Source organism: Etheostoma spectabile, chromosome 1, assembly GCF_008692095.1.
Source record: "Etheostoma spectabile isolate EspeVRDwgs_2016 chromosome 1, UIUC_Espe_1.0, whole genome shotgun sequence".
In the NCBI taxonomy this organism is placed as follows: domain Eukaryota; kingdom Metazoa; phylum Chordata; class Actinopteri; order Perciformes; family Percidae; genus Etheostoma; species Etheostoma spectabile.
In genome coordinates, this window is record NC_045733.1 from 16,456,420 (window position 1) to 16,472,695 (window position 16,276).

Here is a 16,276-nt window from a genome sequence, read left to right on the forward strand (position 1 = left end):
CTGAAACTATGCCAGAAACTGGCAAAGAGCGCTTCTTAATTTAGAAACAACGTTATTCAAATAACATGCACTCAGCTGCTCCGCCTCACCCAACCTACTACAAGTAGCGGATGGTTGTGAAAGCAAATTTGTTCAGAGATTCTGCTCCAATGTTTGGTCAGCACCAAAACCAAATCTGTATTAGTGTCTTCCTCCACACTCCACTGGGCACCCTAGTGTCCTGTGTGGGTGACAGGCTCACTCTCAAACAAGCCTGATTTGGTCTGGGACACCAGACGCACGCCTTTCATGACTATAGGTGCCATGAAAAGTAGCTGGTCGAGATATCAGTGTTCTTCCTCCCCCACCACAATTGTTATCATAGTAGAGACAGACAAAGCACAGCGACGCTGTTTGGAAACCAGAGCCGGGTCAAAGCCTATTAAATTCAGTCTGACTACATCACTACAGCATTTGTCCTTGACAAAAACTCAGCAGCAGTAGTCTGCTGACAATTGTCAAACACAAGAGAGCTGACCCTAGCCAAGCAGCTTTTCAATACCCACTTGCCTGCATGTTTCCCCATCAGGAAAAACTGCTTATATAGAGGGGAAAAATGCCCACATGGCAAACCTTCTGGAAGGGAGGAGTGCAGCGACATTGGGTGGGTGGCTACAGTGACTGAACAGTGTGAGAAACTCTCACTTCTTCCAGGCAACTACAAACACTCGGCTTCCTCTTCCTATTGCAGAAAGATTCTCAACGCAAGATATGACTCATGAAAATATACAAGTCAGAGCTTAAGATGTGACTATACTACAAAAACATAGTAGTGGGGGTTTGCTGGAAATGAACAGTTCTGGTAAACAAACGTGTGCAAGAGGGATACCATCACGTGAGCCCACTTTAGACCCTCCAATGACTAATCCGAGACACATGTGAGCATCTGACGGCCTCTGTGCTCTAAAAACACGCTACAGAGACAGAGACAGAGAGAGAGAGAGAGAGATCTCCCAACCTAGATTTCCACACATCACACCACCATATGGCCTTTGGCTAGAATTTCCTCATCTCTTTATAAGGTGACAGAAACACACAATGGCAATACAGACCTCCCACCTGGCTACAATTAGACAGGATAATCCATACTCTTCTTATACTAAGGACAAAGCAAACTACTTTATTGCTACCATTACACAGATTCACAAAGCAAAATATAGGGCTATAAGAACATTAAAATGTGTACATTTAACATTTGGTAAGTCAGCATCTGGCTTTTAATACCCTGGTTTACATGATGCTGGCATCTGATGAGAAGAGAGACAAGGGAAAGGCCTACAACAAAGAAAACAGCCTTCGGTTTTCTTGACTCAAAAAAAGGCGTGAAAATGGGAGTAATGACCTTGTGGAAATTCAACTGGGGTAAAACATGCTCTCTCAGATACAACAAAATCTTGATGTATTTTGCCGCAGCATGTCACTAACTGATTTGCCGCAGCCTCAAGCCTTCAACATTATCATTAGATGCCAACGAAGGCTCAAGGCTAAACTGTGCCTATCTAGCGCATGCTTCAGCTAAATATTTTCATTTTTTTTTAAACTGGGAATGAGGATTATCTTCATCTTTGTTAAGCCACATTATCATGAACCCACTCATTTGTAAACAGACTTGGAATTAAGCCCATTCTTACTTGTAACCGTATACACTTGTACGTGGAAGAAAAAAAAAAATAATAATTCCCAGGGTTGTGTTTTCCACAGCCTTACTTCTGACAAGCGAAACAGAGGCGTTACCTCAAGGAACCACTCCCGTCTTGTTTACTTCCTGCTGTGAAACTGTGTCACCCTGAGGGGCAACGCATTACTGGCACATAACTGAAACATCATGTGTCAGAGTAACAAAAGCACTCATCTTTGGAAAGAAATTGTGAAAAAGAATTGCCATGTCCGCTCTTCTTAAAACTCTAGTTTATCCGGCATTTCAACAGACACACACGACCCTCCCTCCCCCCAAAATCACATTCTCCACATGGTCGAAAGTACTGTGACATGCAATACAAGACTGACAGAAACAGCTACTCAGAGACTGGTCCTACCTTGTGAGAGTAGTGTGGGTCCATGATGCGGGCCAGCCCAAAGTCCCCGATCTTCAGTACCAGGTCCTCTGTGTTGACAAACAGGTTGGCAGGCTTGAGGTCACGGTGCAGCACATTGGCAGAGTGGATGTACTTAAGGCCCCGTAGGAGCTGGTACATGAAGAGCCTGGCGTGGCCCTCAGACAGAAGGCCCCTCTCCAACAGCTGACACAGGTCTGTCTCCATGTACTCCTGCACAATGTAGACCGAGTTGACCTCTGTCAGGGACACCACATCCTCCGTTAGCCTGCGACCATTGGGGCCCAATGTCTCAAACACCTGGTAACATAAGAAGACAGGGCAGTGCTGAAAGTCAGGCATCAAATTGGACAAGAATTCTTTTATTTCCACTCTAAAAAAATGAGATAAATAATCTTTGCTAATTTGAGCTTACCTTGACAGTGTTGTCGTGGTCGAGACGTCTGATAATTTTGATTTCCCGCAGGGCATGCTTCACACTCTGGGGGTCAGTCAAGATAATCTTCTTCACGGCAACATGTTTGTCACAGTCTGTGTCAACTGCTGAGAACACCAGGCCGTTCCCCCCGTAGCCCAGAGGCTTCAAGTCCATGTAGCGAGAACCCAGGTCAAAGCCATGGATGTTCATCAGTGAGTCAAACTTCTCTGCCATGACGACTGTTTTCGGCTTTTACACCTATTGCCACCTGTAACGTTAGGTCTCTGGCCTGTTTTAAGTCAAACTTCAACACCTATGGAGGATTTGATATGACAATTCCCACACTGCTGAAGCAGCTGAGCTAACTGACCCCTGTACGGACGACTACTGAGTCCCCCGTCTAGACGTCACTGTCTAATGATGGGCACTAATGTGTGATCAAATTTCTGTTCCATCTTGAATAAGGAGAGAACATGTAAAACTTTTTAGTAGTCTAGTGTTTACAGACTGCAATGGAACAGACAGTGCAGCCAATTAAAAAGCACTGACACTATATTAAACTATAAAAGCATGTAGTTTCATCCTTACAGTGCAGATACATTCAGTGTATGACAGGATTTTTCTCCCCTCTTTATTGTTTATAAATATTTACTTATCTGTAATTTACCTGTCAAGTCACCTGATCTATAAAACTGAAATTTGTCTTGTTTTTAAGTTTTCAAAGTAATTGTTCACCCTCAATGATCAGGTGGCTCAAGCTCGCCACAGTCGCAATCAAAGCTATCCTCCATTTTACTTGGGTATAACCTGAAAGACAAGAGAAAAACAGAACAAAAAAAGTAAGAATAAACTCAAAGTAGTGCCATAGTGGACGAGTTTAAACAGTATACTCCACAAAGATAACCTATCGTTTAGCGAAACGTACTAATACGTTGGGGATTTCACTGAATCTGCAGACAAACAAGCCATCTCATTCACCGGCTAAAGTTTAAACGTGGTGTCATAAATTGAAACTAACCCTTCCACGCCCGGTTTAAGCGTTTGGTACTCCGGTTTTTTGGTATCTAAAAACTATCAAATGACACAGGCTTAGCTAAAGACAACATACCAATCATTCAAATTAAGACAGCATTTATTTCAAGCTATGGGCAGTATAATATATACCGGTGTGTGTGTGTGTGTGTGTGTGTGTGTGTGTGTGTGTGTGTGTGTGTGTGTGTGTGTATATATTTTGGCTCATGGATTTGCACTGCAATAAATATATCGCCCATTCTTGGCCGTCATCGGGTCAGACTGGCTGGCGGAAAAAGCCAGGAATGGAAGCATAACGGCGAGCTAACCAGCCACTGACGGACCTTCTTACGTTACTTGGTTTTGAAATATCACATACACGTCCACACACTAACTCACGCGTATATCATATTATAAGGAAAACAAAGATCTCAACACACCGCCTTTTACATAAATATCAAACATAACGTTTATGTGCAACCCGGCGACAGCGCAAACAAAGGAGTCGTTGTTGGCTTGTGACTAGCAAGCTACGTGGAAACGCTTCCTCGCGCTGAGCGACACAAAGCCGACCTCGGTTAAGTCGTTATAAAAGAACGACCGCGAATATACAATGAAATGACATTTAATGTAAATAATAGTGACAACATTCGACATACAAGAAAGTACTTACAGTCCGTATTCGTCGCATTAGTTTCGTAGTGTGTTTAATCAAACCCACACGAGGTTTGACTTCACACCGGACTCCAGCAATGCGGATCTGTTGCAATCGCCATTGAGGCTGGGCAGCGCTATGAAAGGCAGCGTGACGTCACGAGGCTTCCTTCAATGACTGTCGGAAATTAATGTAACCTATTTATTTACATTATTTATGTAAGGGACATTCCATTGTACTTTTAACATGTTTTTCAGGATCCCAGAAACACACTCACCGTTCCCTGTCTAATCTTTTAAATTCCTATTTGAAAATATAATACAGTATCAATACAGGTGGCTATAAGAATGGATTTGATCTTTGTGATGTCAACAAATTATTGTTGTAGTGTTTTTTAAATTATTATTATTATTATAATTATTATTATTATTATTATTTGTGAAATGTATTATTGAATAAGTAAAATAAAAGTCACAAAGAAGCTATTTTTGGCAGTGCAAATCCATTAACCACTTTTATTAATACATAAAGTATCAAATTAGAACAAATGTAGCCTCCTCTTTGCAGAAAAATCCTCATTGTAGAAATGATCAAAATAGTTCTGTCAATCATCTAAGTGTTTAATCAGGTAATCATTTCAGCTGTACTTGGATGCATGCATCATATATATTGTTTGGTAGTTTAATGTATGATAAAACATTGTATTTTATAAACTACATGTGATTTGTGTAAGTAGGCCTAACTTAGCAGAAACTAAAGCTGCCAGATTAATGAAGTGGAGTAAAAAGTACAATATTTAGCAAAGGCCTACCTTTGAAATGTAGCAGAAATTTGTACTTAAGTACAGTACTTGAGTAAATGTTCTTAGTTACATTGCACCACTGTCAGAGATAGTATTACCATACTACTATAGGCCGGTCGTTTTTACATTACAGCTTGGAGCTTCGAGCAGTACATGAAAGCAGCAGGAGTCATTCAAAATACGTGTCTGAAGTTGGAAATCGCGAGACAGCGGTAGATTCCAAATACAACTCAATATTTACAGGTTAATAGATGAAACTATAACAGCATAGTACAAATGCCAATAATTCTTGCAGTAAACAAGAATGCTATAATCATATTTATGTGCAATTACAGCACCTTGCAAAATACTTTAGCTACATAGCCTACAGTAAGCAAAAAAGTAATTAGGCCAATCATAGCCCAAGTCAATATTGGCTCGTAAAATATGTAAAGAAAGATGTTTGTTTGAATTATTTTGACAGTTCCCTAAAATTTGAACGAAATGATCTATGATATGGGAAAGGAATAAAGGACATTCTGTATTGATCCAAAGAGAGATTTAAAAAAAAAAAAATCCCAAAACAGGTGATTAGGCTGCACAAAATTCTGCAGACCTGGCGTTATGACAGTTGTGTATCTTACCTGAAACAGAGATCTTAATATTTATGTGTTCTTCTATTACCTGTGTATTATTATCCAAACGCAACTGAAAATCCAGGCCTGCTAGTGCAGTGAAACAGAATCGGCATAGTCTGGTCCCATGGTCCATACATTCATCCATGCATTTTACAGAAGTTTGTTTATTCTTCGCGAATAGGCTGACGTTTTCCTGGATTGGTCCCCGATGTGTTATCTTTAGGCTATTTGTTTTTGATTTTGATGGCCAATGTGAAAAACAACTTTGTAATAATAAACCCCATAAGACGGTTGTTTTTCCGATTACGTCACGCAGTAATGCATTTATCGTTTCAGTGAGAAAAGTCGCTCGGACGGACAGTTCACTCACTGCGGCTTGCAGATTTAGAAAGTCCATCTGGCACCGAGATGCGCAGGGTGTTTCTCGTTCAGCTGTCCGCCCTCCACGGGGTTCAGCCTACTCATATCCCGAGCAAAACAAAGTCAAGAGACCAAGGAAGGCACACATTCTCTCTGCTCAGACTGCGGTTTGGGTCCTACACGGTACAAACGTCTCGTCCTCTGTCGTGGAGGCTGTGAATGGCTGAAGGTAGCATATGGATGGGAGGGTAGGCAGCAGCAGCATCACAGCCGCAGCATCAGCATCCGCAGGCACACCATGTGGGAACCCATGTGCCCGAGAATGCAGATGCCTCTCACATGGCGGGATGGGCTCTGCGATGGAGTGCAGGAGGTGCATGCGGACTAAGCAGGGTGCGACAGACTTGGACAGCTACTTATTGTCACGTTGTTAGTCGAAAGGAGAGCTGAGACACGGTATAGGCTACCTTTCATTATTATTTAGCCGACAGTGAGGTCGTAGTTTATAACTATTGTGTCGTGCATCAATCCCAAAAACATACAGTTGTGCAATGTAATCATAGATATGCTACTTATGATGGGTTATCTTACATAATTAGCACGATTGTCTTTTTAAAAAGAGGAGAAACGGGAGGTGACATTAATGTGGCCTTATACAGAGCCTTTATTTCATTTTCCAGTTTGAGTTTATGTATTGTTTCAAAAGAAAGAGAAGAGTTTACATTTTTCATTTAGGCTATTCATTGTTGGATAACAGTACATTTTTAGTAAGAAAATCATGTTCAAATGATACTTTGTTGATCCAAGTTTTGATTCCCCTCCTCTACTGGAAGGTTAAAGGTCAAGTAAGTGCAGATGCCTTCGCTCTAAGACTCCCACCCCCACCCCCTCTTTTTTACAAGACACTTCTGTAGACTGTTGATAAGAGATTGATGCCAGCTCGTCTATATAAGTGCTCTTTGCCCTTTTCGGTAGATTAATGAATGGCGGTCCAAAAGGTAATAGCACCCTATCTGTTAGAGTCCTAAAATAATCCCTCACATTTGGATTGTTTAGGAGAAGACAGATTGGAAAACGTTATCTTCCTTTTCTGTTGTGTGTATTGCAATCACAAACCATTACTAACAATGTGTCTCCACCAGGGTCAGTACAGAGTCTGGCCTCCCTTTGTTACATCCCCCTAGAAGAAGAGATCTTGTATCTCAGTAGGACCTTCCTGGGTAAATAACGGGTCAATTTAAAACAATGATTTAGACAAATAGTTGACAAGCCTTTGACTATGTAAAAAAGTTTGGATGATAGTTGCATCTATTACTGCCACTTACAATTACTGTTAGTCCTGCTACATTGCTCTATGGTCCAATAAAGTTGCTGTTATCTATGTCCATCTGCTAGTGGCATCATACTCTCTTATATATACTTTCACCTATATTCAGCATCTGAGTGTGTCTGAGACCCATTCCTGCATTACTATCCTATAGCTAAATATGACACAAGACAAATCACCTGTTCTTTACGTTTCATAGTTACACCTTTTTGCCTATAGAATTTGGGGGCAAAAATGAAAAAAATGCACACATCACATTTATGTCTACTTTTCCCATATAGAAAAATTGGATTCTTCTTGCCACTCACCGAGGCTGACATTCTCCTGAGACGACCGGAACAACATGGTACAGAAGTTAATAGTCCAGAGTTTACGCTGTAGACCCAACACTGCTAGTTCGACAGGCAGACAGGTGGAGATTGCAGACCAGTACCTCCCTGTGTATGTGTTTTGCCAATGTGTTATCCTACGCCATGTGCCTCTGGATGTGAGGTGGAGCTCCATGGAGAGTTAATATAGGCCAGGCCGGAGAGGGGTGGAGACTGGTCTGTGTATGGCTTGGCCTGTCAGTGTGTCAAACCCACTACCATTAGAGGTCACTACCTCTCTCTGTCTCCCTCTTTCACTGCTACTTTTTTACCCTCTTTTCTTTTTCCTCTTTATTCTAATTTAAATATACGCTCTTTGTGTTTTGGTCCAACCCAAGCAAAACGGAACTAATCCTGTCCTGAAATATATTTCTGGGTGAGATTTGCAGTTTAAACCACCGGATTACACAGTGCTAATGCGTTGTGAATGTTCTGCAATTTTTTGGGATTAGGAAAAAGGCTCCAAACCACGTTTGAATGAAATGACAAGCAGATTGTTGTCACATAAAAGCACATGCACACACTTTTTTTTAAGATTATTTTTGTGGGTATTTTTAGGCCTTTATTGACAGGACAGCTAAAGAAATGAAAGGGGAGAGAGAGGGAGAATGACATGCAGCAAAGGGCTGCAGGCTGGATTTGAACCGTGGCCTGCTATGTCGAGGAGTAAACCTCTATATATGGTCTCCCACTCTACCGACGGAGCTATCCGGGCCCCCAGGCCTTTATTTTTAAAGGACAGTTGAATGCATGAAAGGGTAAAAGAGGGAAAATGACAGGCAGCAATGGGCCACAGGTTGGAGTTGAACGTGTGGCCACTGCATCAAGGAGTTAACCTTTGTATATGGGTGCGCGCTCCACCAGGTGAGCTACCCAGGTGCCCTCATCCTGTATTGTTAGTCAAATATTTTCACAAGCTCTTGACTGTCATCACATCATTGTTTTGCAAAGAACAGAGCCTGCAAAAAACGCTTGGACGTGAAGACACTTTGATGTGTTTGCAGTTCATCCTCTGAAGGGGCGTCTTTGCGTTGGGTTTTATTGCTCGCTGTAATGGTCAGCATCAGTGGGGGGTTCATGAAGTTGAGAACGCCAGTGCTGATCTTTCCTGCAGAATGATGGCTGCATGTTTTCCTCCTGTACCACAAATCCAATTTTTCTGCTCTCTTATTATACTCACAACATCACATGGTGTCTGCCACTCTCTGCCTGCGAGACGGGTCCAGCTGGCAGGACTCCCTTCTTCCGTATTGATCTGTTTGTCATGTGGCAGATTGCAAGGATTCTGACGGACTGGCATGATTGGACTGTAGAAGGAAATGTTTACATGTGATATTTCAACATTTCTTCATCTGAATGGATGAGGAAATGAGGGCAAAGCTGTGGGCTTTGCTTTTCCTCTGACGGTGCTATTATTACTTCAACCTAAGAGATTAATTAATGATCTGCGATGCCTGCATCACAAACCTGCGTTCGTGCGTGCTCGCCGGCCATGCGATTCGACTGTAACTCACACTCGAAGGATAGCGTGTATGGGTAATGCTGGACTCATAATAATCTTTGATAATAAACATTTATAAACACCATTACTGACTTTATCACCGATTACCTAAATGAGCACAGTGAGACACATTAAAGTGCTCATAATATGCTAATTTTCAGGTTCAAAATTGTATTTAGAGGTTATTGATTATTGATATTAACCTACTCCATTTCATTACAATTAAATGTAATTTGATTTAAAAATCTGGTTGGTAAGAGATAAACACATAATTTTATCAGAATGAATCTGCCGGCAAAAATTGTACAGAAGTTAGCTTGCCTCTAATATGGCACAAAAGAGCATTTTGGATTTCTTCATAAATCAAATACAGGCTAAAAAAAGCCTAATAGACCTGAGTCAGCAAATCCGGCAACTGTAACCGAAAGAAGCAGCAGCAGCACCACCTGTCCCTCCAACAGACGACGAGGCAGCTAACTTTTGATTTGATTTCATTTAATTCAGTGATGCATTTTATACCCTTGTATTTTTTGTACAAGTGTATTGTGTACTATTGTGTACTATTGTGTACCATTGTCGTAGCTTTGCGCCTATATCCTGTGTTACCCTTGCCTAGTTTTGCCCTGTCTTGCGTTTTGTTTTTCCGCCTGTGGAGCTTTGTGATGGATGCAGTGTTGTGTGTGGTGGTTGAATTTGACTGAAAATGTCACTCCTTTTGCACAACACAGCACCCCCAACTCTAAATATGTTCTACAAAAGCAGGAAAAAAAACAGGAAACAGAACATATACACAATCATAACTCTATACCGCCAGCAGTCAGAATGATTAATGTAATACTGATCTCTGTTGCTTGTACTGTTTTTCACACAGCGTCTGTTGTTATGTAACAAGTCTGTCGCGTTGGACCTGAAGCCAAGGTGCAGAACGGATCAAGAACATGAGTTCTGCACCATCCACGTCATCTTCAGTGGCCGTTATCCACACACACCCTGTTTGCATCAGATACCACGCAACTCAGGTATTTCACAGCGTCATGAAAGAGGCCTATACAGAGAAAGTGTTGGTACATTTCACCCCCTGTGATTGTGTCTCCAGTGCAGGGGGCAATGTTTACATAATGACATCCTTTAGTTTAATGTATAGGTGATAAGTGAAAGGGAAATGCATAGACGGTCACTCGGCATTGTCTTACTCATGTATGATTGCTTCATTTCTAAACCTCTCTGGTCCACACCTGACAGTTATTGGAGAAAGCCTCCTCTTCTTAAACATTAACTAGAATGAACCGGCTGCCCCATTTCAATGCCGTCTGTGCTAAGATGTTTCTCTCATGCGTCAGCACCGAGGTTTGTCCTACCTACCACTGCTCACAGGTAAGGAAAGGTTAGCGGCTAAAGAAACAAATCTACACACAATCCTGCATGACAATTTGTCCTATGAGCAGGACAGGTGAGATCTCATTCACATGTTTGAATGATACGGTAAGGGAAGCCTTAGTGGGAGACGACGGTGGTCTGTTACATATTACGTGAACACAAAATAGTGCCACCACCACTGGCCTGGAATTACCCTCTTTTCTCTTTAGAGTGATACAGCTTGATGACGTTGTTTCAGATCAGGCCAACAGCTACAATGTAAACAGGCTTATCAATTGAACACATAAACACAAGGATAGATGATAGAGTAACAACACCTTTTAAAATAATAATTACTGTAAATATAAAGGAATGGTGCCTTGCAGTAAGGAGAGGAGAGGAGAGGAGAGGAGAGGAGAGGAGAGAGGACCATTTGCCTTTGTTCTGCTGTCCTCTTACCATCTGTAAGTGGAGCATCCTCGGACCTACAGGGCTCTTTTTATGTATCTGTCATGGACTGTATAAAACTACTTATCTTTGTATGTGGGTTTGTGTTGAGTGTTTGAGCCGTCCTCTCCACAATGTGATATGACCTCTTTTGCCTGCTCCACACCCTCAGACAAACAATAAAAAAAAACATTGTCATATCTCGAGATGTTCTGCAGAGAAATGATTAGGTGATCTGGCAGGGACACTGCTTGTATTGTGTGTTTGTGCTGTGTGTTTGATGTGATTACATTAGTTTGTATTGGGTTAGAGATAAAACCTCCTCTGTTTCATCAAGGGCAAATAAAGTTGAAAGCGGAAAGTTTGGTGATGATGTTGGAGAATCAGAAGCTGAACAAAAATAGGTGTATGCGGGACTTTTACCTGCATCCACCAATAGGTGCTTGTGTGTTTAAAACTACCCAAGAGTCTCACTCTTCAAGTGTTATCACTAGTATGCCTTGCAAACTTACTATACACTATCCACACACACTATCATCCTCAGAACAGACAAAAAGAGCAACTTTCATGTTTTGCAATGAAAGTTGTAAAGGATTTAAATACTCTTCCAAATGTCTGATGACACTTCAATTGAAACTGTTCTTTTCTTTTTATGACAATAAAACCATAAAGATTAAAAAACAAGGTCAAAGTCAGAAGCTGCCTTTGATTTCTTTATCAGTAGTGACGGAACAAATCCTGGAGAAGCTCATGTCAGAAAGTGACCATAAAACTCTGATAATCACACAGAGAACACACTGTCCACAGCATTACAATGAAGAGAGAGAATGGGGGGTTGACAAAGGTTTCTAGACATGAGAGCTGCAATCTAAAATGCTATGTGTAATATCTGCTATCTAGATGTGTGGTTGTATTACCGCATCACCTCGGTTCTCTCAATCTCTTCTCACTGTCCACAAGGTCTTATTATTCATAATATTTGGGTTTCAAATAAGATCAAGGACATCCTGTGTCATCGTCATCAGTAATCTGCTGTCTGAATATGTTTCATAACTCTTGCTTTTGTCTGTGTTTTGTCCGTGTTATTGGTTAATTAATGATCTACGTACACATGTGTGATGTGTCAGTAAATTACATACATTTGCAAGCAACCACTGGTGTTTTCTGTGAAAGAGAGTGCAATATCTGTCTGTGATTGTGTATATACACATTTTCAAGATGAGGTGGTGATGCTGTTCCCATCTAGAATACCTGATACTTAATTTTTTTAACAATTACACAACATTTCTCTCATCTCTCCTCCCAGACTTTCCTTCAATAAAGACGCTGACTTTTAGCATCTCCCTCCAATCTCCAACAGCCGCAGGATCAAGCCTCTTATCTTACATTGGGTCACACCAGTGGTGTGTATAGGATTGATCGGCCTCTTTTCACATAGTGTGTGTCACAGGCACTGAACAGCAGCACTCTCCATTAATCACAGACTGATCGCAGCTGAACCTGAAACTCACAGAGATTGCTCAGCGTGTTGGCCTCCATCCCTCTTCAGTTTCGCTTCAACTTCAACTCAGAAGGATTACAGAGTGGATGGTGCATTGATGTGTAGCAGTAATGGGCTTGTGTAGAACACAGCCACACCAACAGGATTAATGTTCCCAGCATGGGTTTCAGGCCTGTCTTTTAAATGTGGCAGCAGTCAGTAAATAGTGCTGCAGCTGCTCTCATTGCCCTGCCTCCTTGGCCTCCCAGCACTTGTTCTGTGTGTCTGTCACTGCTGATCAATGCAGCACTAGAAAAGGCAAAAGCACCCAATGTTCAGTTCTAACGGCAGAGTGGCAGGTCTGATGGGGAGCCTGTCAGGCCAATCTTGGCTTGACCTAGCCAAACTGTCACTGCATTCTGCCCACCTCTGCATACAAAGTATTGGATAAAAAAGATTCTCACTGCTCTGCTTGGATTGGCTAGCTACACATCACTGGCCACCTGCCACACAAATGCAGAAATCTTTATCTGAAATGAATCCTTCATGGACATGCCAGGACCTGAAAGTCAATATGGCTTCCTCTCCAGTGACCAAATAACACGTCTTTGAAAATGGGATTTTTCCAATCGCATGACAAGCAGGTCTGTGACAGTCAATTGAATGGCCTGTGTAAAGCATCAATCATTAACCTGTGCTACTATTGCATGGTGTGATAGGAAGGGAAGTGGAAAAACACATTACTGTTGTTGCAGGCCGGCTGCACTGCATCCGTCCTCTATCAGGGGACACTCAACTCAGGTTTGTTTTGCAATAACATGTAATCCTGTACCACGGAATGCTACAGCTCTTGGACCAACTGAGGTGTGTGTTCATTGGGTAATCTGGAGACGTGTGTGTATGTGTGTGTTTATGTGTGTATATGTTTTCCCAGCTGCACTACTTGCTCCACATTACACCCTAGTGTGGGATGAGAAGTTGGAGCAGAGTTTCATGGTAGATGGGTCATTGCAGTTCAGTTCATCTCTGCTCCTCTGCACTGCTGAGGAATATATTGCATAATTTAAAACAAGTGCAAATGAAACGGGATCAGTTTTCTCCTTTGCATCAGTTTGAATCTTCTTTGCAGCCTACATAACTCTTATAAGGGTTAGATTGGCAGACTGGAGCAGCACAGAGTTCACCCAAAAACTCCTTTGAGAGCACATGAGAATTTAAGATAGAGGGATTGTATTATACTCCAATCATTACATAAGATGAGAGAGGAGCCCCTACCTGGGCTCGCCCCTCTAGAAACCGCTGAACCATTTCTCTTACTCTCTAAATGAACATGTCTCCTGTGATGTCACAGAACTAGGTATATCATGAAATATGTCATCTAAATGAGAGAAATAGTGAATATTTTGCTTCTTCTTATTCTCTGCAGTTTGATCAATGATTAATATTTTTGATCACAGCTACAATAAACTATTTACGCACACCTACAGAAGAGCAGAGCTGAGGTGGTTGACATAAAAAAGACAATCCTGTATCCTAGAAAAATATGTTAATTATGGACACAGTTTGACATTTAAAAGAGAAAATGCTCATCTCGAGAGTTAGATGAGAAGATCGATACCACTCATACACTGTATCTGTCCATTCAATATAAGTCTACAGACAGCAGCCGGTTGTCTTAGCTTAGTATAGAGCTTAGAGACATTGGTTAAACAGCTAGCCTGGCTCTGTCCGACAGGTAACACAATCTGACTATTACTTGTCAACTGATAAAATTACAGGGGCACTGTGCAGTTTTAGCCATTTCTTCGCTTTTTGCTCAGAGGTTTCTCTATAGAGCTCCCCCTACAGCCCCGGAATAAATATTTGGCAGCTCCACTTGTTTCTGACTCCTCGCTTGGTCAGTCTGCCCTTTCCTCTTTCTCTGTTCCTCCAACAATGCGTTACTAGCTTTCTGCTTCTTTTTTGCCATCTCAGCCGTGACGATAGTGCGAAACACTCTTTTGCTACCTTATTAGCCGGTTTCCTGAATGGGCGTATGTCTGCAGTGCCGTAAAGCAATTTGTTACATTATAAGACTTGATATCACGTAAAACTTCCTGAAACTTTGCCCGGCGACTTGCCGGCCCCAAGTTGCTAGGGTGGTTTTTTCTGCTTACAGGCGCTAGGGGGAAGTGAGACAACCACAATTCAGCAAAAAAAAGTCATATCACCATTCCAATGACTCTGAAGCTGTTCAGTTAATGTAAATTAAGCTACAAAAAACTGCATAGTTCCCCTTTAACACATTATATCTTGTTTGTCTAATCAGTAAACATAATCAAAGTATATTAATGTCAATTTGTGGTTTCACGGGAAGTCTTAGTGCCTTCCTGGGTTCCTATCTTCACTATGGGCTCACCAGGCAACCCAGGTTTTTTCACTGTTATGATGGAAAACAAGATACAGGTGACATTGTGTTGTCCTTCATAACCTATTTCTTGGTGAAATAAGAATATGGTACAACACTGATTCCTATGACAAAGGAAAAAGACTTGATTAGGTAATCCGAATCCAATGTATTAACATTTCAGGGCAGATAAGAGTGAAATCAATGGCTGTTGTTGTTTAATTGCATAACTGGTCTTAGTCATGCATGAGCAGCTGAACTATGTAGGCTGCTCTCCTTTTCAAACTGCAGAGTAGAGCAGAGTGTAAAGTGTTGTTGTGGAGTGGCAGCTGAGTTTCATGTAGAAAGCACAAACAGACGGTGGGAAGTTCCAAGTCTAGAAAGACGATTACTTGCTACACATTCAGGTGCACATGCAAATTGCACAAGCTGATGCTTTGAGACTGAGTGTTTCATCATAAGGCCAGTGACAACCTCTGTCTCTCTTTGTGTCTTCTATCTCTCTACTCAATTTCTCCCTTCGTTTCTGAGATTGTTGACATCTCAGGATAATAGGTAAATGTCTAGGTGCTCATGGTATTGTCAAACTCTGCAGACGGAAATTACTATGATACGATCTCATTATATCAGTACGCTATCACATTTGAAGGGTGAGCAAGCACAAACTCACTCTGTTTTGCTTTTCTCGGTTGAGGGCCTGAGGCTTTGAAAGCAAGCATTTCTGTGTGTGTACTGCTCTCACAGTCTTGCATGCATGAGCAAATATTACCTCGTAATAATCCCTTGTGTGAGACAAGAGAGCATGTGTGGCCCGAAGAAAGGAAAATGGATATATTTTACATGCAGAAGATGCAAATCTATGCTTCGCCAAGACATAGGAGGAAATTAGAAGGATTCAGGACAGCAGAGGATTTACATCTTGGCAACAGTTCCATCAAACTTTGGTAACCATGTTATCATATATTTATTCTACAGTAAGGAATGTTCGAAATTTGATTAGACTATGTCCCTATTTCCACAGATATGCTGTAACATTTGGACAACAGCAGAGGAGCATCCCTGCAAAAATATAAGCATGAATTAAGAATATGATAAATTTCCTAGAGGAAGCAGTGCACAACCTTTATTAACATCTCATATTTCCGAGCATCAAATTGGCTACGAGCAATGATTTTATTTCAATAATAATCAGAAGAGCACATATGTCACTCGTAGTGACAAACCCACAAATAATTATCAAATGGCTCTAGGGAGCTTATCTAGTGTCTTTCAGCTCATTGTTTAGGTTTTCCAAACTGCATCTTCACAGTTTTTGTTCACTGTCACGCTCTCAGGCTCTCACAAATTCACAGTTCTCCTCCTTAATCCCTCTAATAAATCAGGATACATCTGTACATTTGTGAGTGTGTGTGTGTGTGCGTGTGTGTGCGTGTGTGTGTGTGTGTGTGCGTGTGT

At 41.5% G+C, this 16,276-nt stretch overlaps 1 protein-coding gene across 4 annotated transcripts in view; it reads right to left on the reverse strand.

Annotated features, from left to right (window-relative positions):
• The window catches only part of mapk6 (mitogen-activated protein kinase 6), a 14,964-nt gene extending 7,122 nt beyond the window's left edge, over nt 1-7,842 (reverse strand). The window contains exons 1-3 of one of the 4 annotated variants that reach the window (XM_032518696.1): nt 7,592-7,842; nt 2,509-3,318; nt 2,076-2,393 (exon numbers count right to left, since the gene is read on the reverse strand). In XM_032518696.1, the coding sequence (XP_032374587.1) occupies nt 2,076-2,393; nt 2,509-2,745 (555 nt within the window). In that variant the 5' untranslated portion in view covers nt 2,746-3,318; nt 7,592-7,842. Of the gene's footprint in view, nt 1-2,075; nt 2,394-2,508; nt 3,319-4,195; nt 4,353-5,642; nt 5,880-5,966; nt 6,275-7,591 lie in introns of those variants that run through there. The other 3 variants (XM_032518705.1, XM_032518716.1, XM_032518686.1) reach the window with 3 other exon arrangements.
• Nucleotides 7,843-16,276: the final 8,434 nt, after the last annotated feature.